We start from the raw sequence: 14,362 nt of genomic DNA, 5'->3' as shown, positions 1-14,362 counted from the left end.
GACATGCAGACACAGCGTCATTCAAAGACTGGAATTTGATGCTCCTGGTATTGGATATGACTGAAAAATAATCTCAAAGACATTCCTACCTAAACTGCACCTTTTATTTACCAAGGTAGAGTACATGATCAGTGAATATATTACATGTACAGGCTACAATGTGGGGATCTCATGCATGGTAATAACTACATGTATATACGAGTTTCATCCTTGGCACAACGTGATATTATATTCTACTCAATCCATAGGCTTCATTTATGTCATTCAGGCTGTTTTGAAGTTGATACAACTGGCTATGATAGCTGAGGTTCCTAGCTAGGTTCTGAACTAATATGTATAACAAACATTTGGGTCCATACACAGATCGGCTAGATAGCTAGCTACACATCCGTAGGCATACAGGTATTTCAATCATCAACTGCACTATAAGCAAGAACATAGCTAGCACATCCATAGGCATACAGGGATTTCAATCAACTATAAGCAAGAACATAGCTACGTGATTTCAAATATCAGCAAGGCAAGCTTACACAATTGCACGTTCAATTTGCAGTAAATTCTTCAGCTAGCTAGATTCTATACATCCACTGTTTCACAAAACGACAGCCTGGTTTGCTGGTTGTTTCAGGAGTCCCTAAAACAACCAGAATTACAATTTCATACTCATGTCACAACAGCCATAAATCTAGCTAGCTGGCTAATGTTAGCTAGTTTGTAAGTCGCTCTGGATAAGAGCGTCTGCTAAATGACTTAAATGTAATGTAAATGTAGTCAGCTAGCTGGCTAAATCACGATTTTCGTAAATGAACTATGATTTTTTTAAAGCATAATCGTTTGTCTCTACATTAACTAATATTCCTGTCAACTGTACATGTTTTTTGCATGATTAGTTATGACGTTATAATCCCTTACATTTGCTTCCATCCTAGTATTTCTGTAATCTTTGATCCAGTTCAGTTCTGTGTAGGGGTACCCCCTCTCCTAGTATTTCTCTGCCATCTTTGATCCAGTTCAGTTCTGTGTCGGGGTACCCCTCTCTCCTAGTATTTATGTCCGCCATATTTGATCCAGTTCAGTTTTGTGTAGGAGTTCCCCTCTCTCCTTGTATTTCTCTGCCATCTTTGATCCAGGTCAGTTCTGTGTAGGCGTACCCCTCTCTCCTCGTATTTCTGTCCGCCATCTTTGCTGAAGAAAGTCTAACAGTCACTTGTGCAGCAGCAGCCTCCCCGGTCCTAGTGCAGAACGTTTACGATGCGATGGAGAGGTTGACGAAAACAATCAATCGCAGACAAAATATATTGACTGATTTATTTAGGGGGGTAATTAATATTTGAGTTCTAGCGATTCCCTGATTCCTACCCTTTAACTTTTTGTCTGAAAATAAAATATACGTTTTACTCAACTGCGTTACCCACTCCCGTCAGCAGATGGCGGTATAAGACTTTAAGGCAATGCTTGCTGTGTGACGTATAATCCAGTGGACGGAACGCTTCTTTCAACAGCAGCAACAGTTAGACACCTCGGTAGCTTGCTAGACAACATAGCTGAACCAATAAAGCTCTTTCGACGCTTTAGTGTATATTAGTCACTGTGTTTTAAAACCACTTCTGTCGTCTAGTTAGTTATCCGATTTAAGTTCATATTTACGGTGTTGTTATTATTCAGCTAGTAGACTGGTTAAGTTAGCATTAGCATAGCTAGCTAACATCTCCGACCATGAGTTCACTAAGCTACTCTCCTCCTGCTGAAGAAGATGCGATCTGCTGTAAGGAGAAAGAAGCTCTGGTGAAAGAGGAGGAGGAAGAGGAGGCTGTTACATTACAAAAACAAATGGAGGGTGAGGCTGTTACAGTGAAAGAAGAAGATAAAGACGTTTCAGTGAAAGAAGAGGAAGATGCGTTCAGAGTGAAAGAGGAGGAGAGGGAGGAAGGAAAAGAGGAGGATGGGGAGATGACTGTCACATCGAAAAAGGAGGAGGAGGAGGAAACTGGATATCTGGGCCCGGTTTCCCAAACGCATCTTAAGGCATCCAATGATTCTAACGGTGAACTTGGCAATAAGATGGTTTTGAGAAACCGTTCCCTGATTAACACTAGTAAGTACTGTCTTAAATACAGAGGCACAAACTCTGCAGTTGTTGAACTGATGTGTGGTGTTAAAGGGGAAATCTGTAATTACAACATCCATATTTTGACTTTTATTTATTTTATTTATAGCCATTGATTCTTGAAGAATATAACACATGCCTCATGAGCTTAGTTCAACTGTTGTACCCCATCAAAACCCCAAATAAGCTTTTTTTAATCCAATGTTTAGAAACAATGTAAACCAGCACTGTATAGCCTCAACATGGTTAAAACTATAATGTTGTAATCATGGATGGTCAATCCTTGCATCCATAGGTCTCTGTCTATGAATTTGAGAGTAGTTACATTTCTCCAACCCCATCATCATCTTATTACCAAAACAGTGGTGGAATTACAGCTTTGTTATTGTTTAAACTGCAGATTGGTTGATGGTGCTTTTTTAAAGGGACAACCTAGGATTTAAACAGAACAAAATGGCTGCCCAGAGACTTGGTTTGGTAAACCGCTGAAGGATGGGGGCTGGAGAAATGTAACCGCTCTCAAATTCATAGAGAAAGCTTTCAGGTTTCTGGGATATATAGTATATTCTAGAATTGCCAGTGTAGATTTCCTGTGGGGTTCAAATTGTTAGAGCTGTTTATAAGTCATTGTATAATATTCAGCCAATTTTATTCATACCATTACAATTTAATCAGGTCTGTAGTGACACCTCAAGCACTATATCCTATCCAAGCCACATGGGAGGCCAACATTGGCTACCGTTGGCTGGCATGCATAACTTCCAGTGAATTAAGCTTACTGGTGTTCCCCCCGCATTAGGGCAACCCCATTCCTATTTTAAATTCCTGGAGTTTATTGGACATTTTCGAGTACCTTTAGAATTGTCCAGTATCTTTACTGTTTTCTTAGAAGTAGGTAGCAGAATCAATATAGTTAACCATTAGACATATGTGATTGTGCAAAGCTGGATCAACACACCTGGTCATTCTGGGTCTTGTGAAGGCCTTTGGACAGGAACATTGGTTAATCAGTTATAGGCACCTGCAATAGGAGTGTGCATGTCTGTTTATTTTTGTGTCATTTGCAATGGTCACGCCACTAATAGTATCTATGCCCTAATGTCTGAGCCAATCAGAGAATGGAAACTAAGCAGAAATATAAGGGTGGCCAAGGCTAAAGGGTATTAATCATGTACATAAAGGGGAGTGACAATGTTATGCTGTGGGGCAGTTTTTTTTGTATTCTGAAATGCTCTCTAACTACGTCACATTTAGTGTCTCCGTATGTTGCGCTGGGAAAACAGTTTACATGGGCACAGACATCCTAAATCATTTCAGAGTTTGCTAAATCCAATGGTTCTAACCGAGAGTCACCTTAACTTTAACACCCAAATCGATACTGTCATTATCGCGGTTCTTCAATAATTACACATTATACTGTAGCTGTTTAGTTACAGTTACATGTTCAACTATCATCAGCTGATCCAGGAAATCATTTTCTGAATGACAGTCAAATTACAAACATTGCGACATGCAACAACAACCAAAGTGCTTCTTCATTCATTACTCTGGTAAAGACAGTTATGCCGTGCTCCGTGTTGGATCCAACATCCCTAACAAATTGATGTTTATAATGTAATTATCTGCTTGATTTACAGTAGGGTCTTGTTAGTCTGTTTGGACACAGAGATACTTTGTTCCTAATGTGTAGAGAACTGTTCCTTGATGGATAGGCTATTGTAGAACACACAGAGCTATGTTCCTTTATTCAGGGCATTTAGAATGACAACACATTACAGAGTAGCCTAGTCTGGTGATCAGGTTATGAAATGTCATGACAAAGACATTTTAGTTTCCATGTTTCACCTGAAATATTAAATGATAGGTCTGTTGTTGTAAGGTTAAATTATGGCTCCTACTGTTGGTCTATGTTATTGTTATTGTTAGGTGACGTTATGGGTCCTATAGTAGGTCTATGTTGTTTTTAGGTGGAGTTATGGGTACTACAGCAGGGCTATGTTGTTGTTAGCTGAAGTTATGGGCAAATTTGTTAAACACTTATTGTACAAACCCTCATTGTCAGGCTGATGGCAAAGCTAGCCAAAGAGCATTTTACTGGTTGAAGTGTTTAAAAAAAAGTTTAAAGCAGCCGATTTGCGACAATAACACAAACATACTCAGCAGGAGATTCCAACGAACCTTACAATTATAGTCCAAAAGTAATGTGAAATGGTCTCATGAGCAACCTGGAAATGGAAGCTATTTTTGCTGTCAGCCTATGAGAACTCCCCTGAGTTTTCCCCCACGGTGGTGAATTAGTGAATAGACACAGAGCTTAATGTGAGTTTCCTTGAGTAGCACTCCTGATCTTGCACTGTAATATGCATAATACATTGTGAAAAACTAAAATCTTTGCTCGCCATTTTTGGTCCATGCAGATATACTACATCCATAACTAGTGGTTTCCTCATTACCAGATATACTACATCCATAACTAGTGGTTTCCTCATTACCAGATATACTACATCCATAACTAGTAGTTACCTCATTAGCAGATATACTCCATCCGTAACTAGTGGTTTCCTCATTAGCAGATATACTCCATCCATAACTAGTGGTTTCCTCATTAGCAGATATACTACATCCATAACTAGTGGTTTCCTCATTACCAGATATACTACATCCATAACCAGCGGTTTCCTCGTTACCAGATATACTACATCCGGAACTAGTGGTTTCCTCATTACCACATATACTACATCCATAACTAGCGGTTTCCTCATTACCAGATATACTACATCCATAACTAGTGGTTTCCTCATTAGCAGGGAGGAGTTTCTGCAACCAGATACACTACATCCATAATGTTGTGACGTTGTATCAGTTAATGTGACGACTGCTGCTCATCGAATGATTAACGGTTTATAATTGAGTGATTAAATTAGTCTGGCAAATATTAACTCATTAACCTGGGGCACCGTGGGAAAATTAGTTTTATTTAGTTTCTATTCCCAAAATTAACTCAAAGAATTTCAGAATGTCGATTTTACTGTCGCTAATTAATCAATTTCCTCTACGGTCTCATTTTGAACATCGCATAATCCGTCAATCTGCACAAACCCGAGTCCCACCAATTTTAGTTGATTATTTATTTTCTAGCAAGCCAAAATGATAATATTTACATTTACATTTAAGTCATTTAGCAGACGCTCTTATCCAGAGCGACTTACAAATTGGTGCATTCACCTTATGACATCCAGTGGAACAGCCACTTTACAATAGTGCATCTAAATCTTTTAAGGGGGGGTGAGAAGGATTACTTTATCCTATCCTAGGTATTCCTTAAAGAGGTGGGGTTTCAGGTGTCTCCGGAAGGTGGTGATTGACTCCGCTGTCCTGGATAATATAAGATACACATACACAAAACACAGTCTAGGCTATTGATTAGAACTTAGTACAACGGACCAACAGGTCATCTACAAGGCCATGCTAGGCAAAGCTCCGCCTTATCTCAGCTCACTGGTCACGATGGCAACACCCATCCGTAGCACGCACTCCAGCAGGTGTATCTCATTGATCATCCCTAAAGCCAACACCTCATTCGGGCGCCTTTCGTTCCAGTACTCTGCTGCCTGTGACTGGAACGAATTGCAAAAATCGCTGAAGTTGGAGACTTTTATCTCCCTCACCAACTTCAAACATCAGCTAGCTGAGCAGCTAACCGATCGCTGCAGCTGTACATAATCTATTGGTAAATAGCACACCCATTTTCACCTACCTCATCCCCACAGTTTTGATTTATTTACTTTTCTGCTCTTTTGCACACCAATATCTCTACCTGTACATGATCATCTGATCATTTATCACTCCAGTGTTAATCTGCAATATTGTAATTATTCGCCTACCTCCTCATGCCCTTTGCACACATTGTATATAGACTCCCCTTTTTTCTCTGTGTTACTCTGTGTTGTCTGTTCACACTGCTATGCTTTATCTTGGCCAGGTCGCAGTTGCAAATGAGAACCTGTTCTCAACTAGCCTACCTGGTTAAATAAAGGTGAAATAAAAAAAATAAAAATAAAAACACACGATGAAGCGTGTTACCCAAAATGGGGATTTAAAAGAGAAAGTACATGAGAGAAATATACATTTGGGTGCATTTGTCAGCTATGCTTATTTGAACCCTAACTTTGCCCTGAACTGCCGCTCTTATGGGTCGGAATATAATGTTGTAATTACGTGTTAAAGGTCTCCGATGCTGGGTCTCCGCGTGGACCTGGTTCCTCGGATGTTTCACTTCTCTGGTGTAACTCTCTGGTTGTCCTCACGATGTCAGTGTCCTTGTCGTCGTGGTCTGAAAGCAGTGTAGATACACGATTCAATGGAGAGTGGTGACCGGGTGGTCCTGCTTGAATTCACCCTCTTAGACGCAGCTACTCATCCGTAGCATGGATTTGTTAGAAGGTTCCTTTGTCTTCAACCTCGTGTTGCGTTTTGGGTTCGTTGACTACTCAGACCTTGGATGCAGCTCGGGTCACTTAGTTTAGCATGTTAATTCTTAACTCACATGTCTTATACCCTCGGGTCAGAAGTGGGCGTTTACGCCTTTTACAGTGCCTTGCAAAAGTATTCGGCCCCCTTGAACTTTGCGACCTTTTGCCACATTTCAGGCTTCAAACAGAAAGATATAAAACTATTTTTTTGTGAAGAATCAACAACAAGTGGGACAAAATCATGAAGTGGAACGACATTTATTGGATATTTCAAACTTTTTTAACAAATCAAAAACTGAAAAATTGGGCGTGCAAAATTATTCAGCCCCCTTAAGTTAATACTTTGTAGCGCCACCTTTTGCTGCGATTACAGCTGTAAGTCGCTTGGGGTATGTCTCTATCAGTTTTGCACATCGAGAGACTGAAATTTTTTCCCATTCCTCCTTGCAAAACAGCTCGAGCTCAGTGAGGTTGGATGGAGAGCATTTGTGAACAGCAGTTTTCAGTTCTTTCCACAGATTCTCGATTGGATTCAGGTCTGGACTTTGACTTGGCCATTCTAACACCTGGATATGTTTATTTTTGAACCATTCCATTGTAGATTTTGCTTTATGTTTTGGATCATTGTCTTGTTGGAAGACAAATCTCCGTCCCAGTCTCAGGTCTTTTGCAGACTCCATCAGGTTTTCTTCCAGAATGGTCCTGTATTTGGCTCCATCCATCTTCCCATCAATTTTACCATCTTCCCTGTCCCTGCTGAAGAAAAGCAGGCCCAAACCATGATGCTGCCACCACCATGTTTGACAGTGGGGATGGTGTGTTCAGGGTGATGAGCTGTGTTACTTTTACGCCAAACATAACGTTTTGTATTGTTGCCAAAAAGTTCAATTTTGGTTTCATCTGACCAGAGCACCTTCTTCCACATGTTTGGTGTGTCTCCCAGGTGGCTTGTGGCAAACTTTAAACAACACTTTTTATGGATATCCTTAAGAAATGGCTTTCTTCTTGCCACTCTTCCATAAAGGCCAGATTTGTGCAATATACGACTGATTGTCGTCCTATGGACAGAGTGTCCCACCTCAGCTGTAGATCTCTGCAGTTCATCCAGAGTGATCATGGGCCTCTTGGCTGCATCTCTGATCAGTCTTCTCCTTGTATGAGCTGAAAGTTTAGAGGGACGGCCAGGTCATGGTAGATTTGCAGTGGTCTGATACTCCTTCCATTTCAATATTATCGCTTGCACAGTGCTCCTTGGGATGTTTAAAGCTTGGGAAATCTTTTTGTATCCAAATCCGGCTTTAAACTTCTTCACAACAGTATCTCGGACCTGCCTGGTGTGTTCCTTGTTCTTCATGATGCTCTCTGCGCTTTTAACGGACCTCTGAGACTATCACAGTGCAGGTGCATTTATACGGAGACTTGATTACACACAGGTGGATTGTATTTATCATCATTAGTCATTTAGGTCAACACTGGATCATTCAGAGATCCTCACTGAACTTCTGGAGAGAGTTTGCTGCACTGAAAGTAAAGGGGCTGAATAATTTTGCACGCCCAATTTTTCAGTTTTTGATTTGTTAAAAAAGTTTGAAATATCCAATAAATGTCGTTCCACTTCATGATTGTGTCCCACTTATTGATTCTTCACAATGAAAATACAGTTTTATATCTTTATGTTTGAAGCCTGAAATGTGGCAAAAGGTCGCAAAGTTCACGGGGGCCGAATACTTTCGCAAGGCACTGTACCTAGTTACGAATCTAATTTTACATTTCATCTTTACCAAAACATTCACTTTGATTTGGACATTCTCCACCCAATGTACAATGTATAAACATCAAGCATATACCAGGACAACTCTTAAAGTGACACTGTTTTCGTGACGTCGTCCTTTAACTTTTAATAACAAAACAAAAATGATATTAACTTTCATATTCCATCTTTCGTCATTACCACCATTGTGGCTGACGAAACTCATTGTCCCAAAGTCCATTTATTGCATGTTTAATGTTGAGGCCGGTTCTTCATAGTGAGAGGACAAAGTAATTTTGTCTGCTGTCTTAGATTTACAATGGGCATGAGGTGTCATAACCCCCCCCATCTTCATACCCCTTATTCTCTTCTCCTCTGGTGGGGAGATCTCTCTGTCGGATTGTGGTCTCCGGTAACCTGACCAGGACAGTCATGACTATAACTAGTGGTTTCCTCATTAGCAGGGAGGGGTTTCTGCAACCAAATTGTGTGTGCTTTGCCCTCGTGCCGCAATTTTAGCAAACACAGAAAGTGGCCTATATTGGAGACCAAAAGTCGTCTGGCACATTGCTTAGGGTTTCAACAACTTTAAGAACTTATTTCTAGCCACCAATCATTGATGTTACTACTGATGTGAAAACAAAACAAAATGTGACTATTGTTGCTCATTTTAAGACAATTGTCAAATAATTTTAACATTCATTAGATATCAATTGTTGTACAACATCATGGCTACGCTGTTGGCATCACCTTTTACAGTGGATTCCGCTGTTGTGGGCCTTTAACCATCTGTCTGACTTTGTTGTTCACACAGGAGAGAGACGGGATTACCGTGGGTCCTCTGGGGAGCCTCAACAACATCATGATGCTGACAAGGCAGAGAAGAGTCTCTCCAGATCAGAACACCAGCAGAGATCTACAGGGAAGAGAACTCACTGCTGCTCTGACTGTGGGAAGAGATTCACCTCCTCATCAGGCGTTCAAATTCATCAGAGAATTCACACAGGAGAGAAACCGTTTAGCTGTGATCAATGTGGGAAGAGTTTTGCTCAGCTAAGCAGCCTGATATCACACCAGAAAACACACACAGGAGAGAAACCGTACAGCTGTGATGAATGTAGGAAGAGTTTTACTAGTTCTAGCAATCTGACTCTACACCAGAGAATACACACAGGAGAGAAACCATATAGCTGTGATCAATGTGGGAAGAGTTTTACTAGGCTTAGCAGCCTGATATCACACCAGAGAACACACACAGGTGAGAAACCTTATAGCTGTATTGAATGTGGGAAGAGTTTTACTCAGCTAAGCAGCCTGATATCACACCAGAGAACACACACAGGAGAGAAACCTTATAGCTGTGATGAATGTGGGAAGATTTTTACTAGGTCTAGCTATCTGATTCTACACAAGAGAATACATACAGGAGAGAAACCTTTCATCTGTACTCAATGTGAGAAGAGTTTTACTCAGCTAAGCAACCTGATATCACACCAGAGAACACACACAGGAGATAAACCCTATATATGTGATCAATGTGGGAAGAGTTTTGTTCAATCAAGCCACCTGAAGATACACCAGAGAACACACACAGGAGAGAAGCCTTTTAGCTGTACCCAATGTAGGAAGAGTTTTGTTCAATCTGGTGATCTGACAGTACACCAGAGAACACACACAGGAGAGAAACCTTATGGCTGTAATCAATGTGTGAAGAGTTTTGTTACATCTAGCCTTCTGACAGTACACCAGAGAACACACACAGGAGAGAAACCATACAGCTGTAATCAATGTGGAAAGAGTTTTGTTTCATCTACGGGTCTGACAGTACACCAGAGAACACACACAGGAGAGAAACCTTATGGCTGTAATCAATGTGTGAAGAGTTTTGCTACATCTGGGCAGCTGACTATACACCAGAGAACACACACAGAATATAAATCTTATAGCTCTAACTGATGTGGGAAGAGTTTTCCTCAGTTAAACAGCCTGGCACAGAACACACACAGGAGAGAAATATCTTAGCTGTAATCAATGTGGGAAGAGATACTCTGATAAAAGTTACATAATCAAACATCAGAAAATACATGGAGTTCATGTCACAATGTAGAATGTTTTAACATTGTAGTAGGAGTATTTTAATGATGTCACAATGTAGAACCCTAAACGTTTGCCCCCTGTTCTATTGATTTCAACTTGTAGCTGACTGTATTCTACAGGTTGTCCTCTAACCAGTGTGGTAAGAGATCTTTTTTATTTGTGTTAGTTTCAACAGCACATACAACCCCCCCCAATCAATATCAGTGATTTATTGCTACTTGTTTTTGGTGCTTGTGCAGTTTATAAGCTGCTTGTTTAAAAAATACAAGTAATATGATTATTGTGGCAGATGTTTGTGTATATAGCACATTTTATGTTTAGGTTTTCAATTTATCCCAAACTGTTTCTGCATATTGGTTATTGATTTAGACACGTTAAAACTGTGTTTTGACATCGGGCTATCCCACCTAGCAAAATGTAATTGAAAAGATGTTGAAAAGAAGACTATGACCGATGTCCAATATACGTTCGGTTGAAAGTGAAAGTTTAAAATATGTATTTTCGGGTAGTTTTTTCAGTGACTTGAAAATAACTTAATTTCATCTTACTTGCAGGTAGCCTAGTGGTTAGAGCGTTGGGCCGTCATTGTACAGATTTTTACCTTGTCAGCTCGCTTGTTAAAATAAATAAATACACATGGACGCAGTATAATAAATTGGTCTATAATCAATTTTATTAACAATCTTACATCACTCCAGTATTTCTTGACAACATTCAAGTGCTAATTGTCTTTATTCCACTACTGAAGAAGCATGACTCAAATGACCTCATATTTCAAACATTCAGCCTGACAAAAGATACATGTTTTATTATTCCATGCCTCACCATTAAGTTCATTATTGCCAATACATATTAACAAAGGGGTGTACATTTGGTTTTGATATTTACAATTATGTAACATTTAGTAATCCTAGTTATTCATGCAACAAACGATATTTTGGGGTACAATTATATTGACATTGTTACCCTGCTTTTATATCCAACGACATGCCTATCGAGTGAACCCTGAGAAGAGAGAGAAGCTCCACAGCTCCAATGTGGTAAGGACAACTTGGTTGCTGTTTATCTCAAGGGTTGGCAGTCAAAAATATTTGTGTTTTGCGTTTAGCCAGTGCGTTACCATGGATCACAATTTAGTTTGACTGCATGCTTTTCCGTATTGGAGATGACTTTTGTTTGGGCTCGTTCAAGGGGAGGCGAGTTCTAAAAGCTAGTGAGTTTTAGGAAGACGAGTGTTCTAGAAGCTAGTGAATTTTTGGAACACGAGAGTTTTAGAAAGAAAAAGGAGAAAAAAAATAATATGATTGTATATTATTATTTAGAAATGTGTTTTTAATTGTTGACGGTCAGTAGACACCATGTTTATATTGTAGAAGGTGAAACATTGTAGATGATTATGTGAAATGGAAGTTGTGGAAATACTCTACAACTTCAGACTATGAAAAGCCAACTGACATTTACTCCTGAGGTGCTGAGGTGCTGACCTGTTGCACCCTCGACAACCACTGTGATTATTATTATTTGACCCTGCTGGTCGTCTATGAACATTTGAACATCTTGGCCATGTTCTGTTATAATCTCAACCCTGCACGGCCAGAAGAGGACTGGCTACCCCTCAGAGCCTGATTCCTCTCTTGGTTTCTTCCTAGGTTCTGGTCTTTCTAGGAAGTTTTTCCTAGCCTCTGCGCTTCTACACCTGCATTGCTTGCTGTTTGGGGTTTTAGATTGGGTTTCTGTACAGCACTCTGTGACATCAGCTGATGTAAGAAGGGCTATATAAATACGATTGATTGATTGTACAACAATGCATTCAACTGAAATGTGTCTTGGGTGCACATATTGGTGTCACCTCGTTAGTCAGTATGTGACGATCACCACGCTGGAAGGATGAATTTCGACTACACCAGCTAGAATATAGTACGAGCTGAGTTGAGGCAACTTGGTAAGAACTTTGAACTCTTATTCACTGAAGAAGAAGTGATACATCCTAGACGTCGAGTTATCAGCTGCAGCTGTAAACATACGTGGCTTAGGAAAGGACAGACAATCTCCTGAGAACGACAGGGTACAACATATCCGTTCTATGACACTACGACCAGGCAGATTCTAACAAGGGACGAGGGCGATCTCTGCTGGGCAAACCAGTCTTCCATCTTCGAACCCGTCATGACACAGGTACAAGAATGTCAATATACTTTTATAATATTCGACAGGAAGGCCGTCCAGACCAGGTGATTCCCCTGCTTTCATAGATAAAATGGTGTCTCTAAACTCCTCTTCTGTTATAGTCCAGTCCAGGTCCTCTACCTGGCTATCTGATCATCTAGGTAATTCTATACCAGACAAAGAAGTGTCCATATCTATGGGGCTGAACAGGAGGATGTATATAAATCTTCATAATAACATTAAAACACACTGTCAATCTCTTTGGAGGTCACCATCTTAGTGCCCTTCTCAATGGCTGGAATTACATTCCAAGTGTTCTGCATTTTTAGTTGTCTTGCTTGGAGCCTGCCTGTCTTCTACCTACCTCATTAAACTGGTTCTAAGTCTAAGCAGAGCATATTCTTCCTTTTTTTTTTACACATTTTGTGCATCTGAATTTTGAATTTGCAGGCAGTTTTTGAAATGTGCGAAATTTGAAATGTCCAAATCCCTTTCCAGACCACATCTCTGTTTCTAGTCTTTTCACTGCTTCAGACCTTCTCTCTTTTTTCTGCATGTCATTTTCCCAATAATACACCAGAGCCATAATACATGTTATAGAGGCTCCCACACTGTGTTATTTCCCCTCTAATACACCAGAGCCTACCATAATACATGTTATAGAGGTTCCCACACTGTTATTTCCCCTCTAATATACCAGAGCCATAATACATGTTATAGTGGTTCCCACACTGTGTTATTTCCCCTCTAATACACCAGAGCCATAAGACATGTTATAGAGGTTCCCACACTGTGTTATTTCCCCTCTAATACACCAGAGCCATAATACATGGTGTAGAGGTTCCCAAACTGTGTTATTTCCACTCTATACACCACAGCCATAATACATGGTGTAGAGGTTCCCACACTGTGTTATTTCCCTCTAATACACCAGAGCCATAAGACATGTTATAGAGGTTCCCACACTGTGTTATTTCCCCTCGAAAACACCATAGCCATAATACATGTTATAGAGGTTCCCACACTGTGTTATTTCCCCTCTAATACATACAGAGCCATAATACATGGTGTAGAGGTTCCCACACTGTGTTATTTCCCCTCTAATACACCAGAGCCATAACACGTGTTATAGAGGTTCCCACACTGTTATTTCCCCTCTAATACACCAGAGCCATAATACATGGTGGAGAAGTTCCCACGCTGTGTTATTTCCCCTCAAATACACCAGAGCCTACCATAAGACATGTTACAGAGGTTCCCCACACTGTGTTATTTCCCCTCTAATACACCAGAGGAATTATACATGTTATAGGGGTTCCCACACTGTGTTATTTCCCCTCTAATCCACAGGAGCCATAATACATGTTATAGAGTTTCCCACACTGTGTAATTTCCCCTCTAATACACCAGAGCCTACCATAAGACATGTTATAGAGGTTCCCACACTGTGTTATTTCCCTCTAATACACCAGAGCCATAATACATGGTGTAGAGGTTCCCACACTGTGTTATTTCCCCTCTAATACACCAGAGCCATAATACATGGTGTAGAGGTTCCCACAATGTGTTATTTCCCTCTAATACACCAGAGCCATAATACATGGTATAGAGGTTCCCACACTGTGTTATTTCCCCTCTAATACACCAGAGCCATAACAGATGTTATAGAGGTTCTCACACTGTGTTATTTCCCCTCTAATTCACCAGAGCCATAATACATGCTATAGAGGTTCCCACACTGTTATTTCCCCTCTAATACACCAGAGCCAT

General features: G+C 40.3%; 1 protein-coding gene across 2 annotated transcripts in view; it reads left to right on the top strand.

Moving 5' to 3' along the window:
- The first annotated feature begins 1,496 nt into the window (after window positions 1–1,496).
- Window positions 1,497–14,362, top strand: part of LOC118370080 (zinc finger protein 501-like) — a 67,602-nt gene continuing 54,736 nt past the window's right edge. Inside the window, exons 1-2 of one of the 2 annotated variants that reach the window (XM_035754866.2) lie at window positions 1,498–2,095; window positions 9,144–12,287. In XM_035754866.2, coding sequence (XP_035610759.1) covers window positions 1,717–2,095; window positions 9,144–10,285 — 1,521 coding nt within the window. In that variant the 5' untranslated portion in view covers window positions 1,498–1,716 and the 3' untranslated portion in view covers window positions 10,286–12,287. Of the gene's footprint in view, window positions 2,096–9,143; window positions 12,288–14,362 lie in introns of those variants that run through there. The other variant, XM_052498868.1, reaches the window with a different exon arrangement.

This window comes from Oncorhynchus keta, chromosome 37 (assembly GCF_023373465.1).
Source record: "Oncorhynchus keta strain PuntledgeMale-10-30-2019 chromosome 37, Oket_V2, whole genome shotgun sequence".
Taxonomy (NCBI): Eukaryota; Metazoa; Chordata; class Actinopteri; order Salmoniformes; family Salmonidae; genus Oncorhynchus; species Oncorhynchus keta.
The sequence above is the reverse complement of the archived record's forward strand: the minus strand, read 5'-3'. Positions and strand labels throughout refer to the sequence as shown.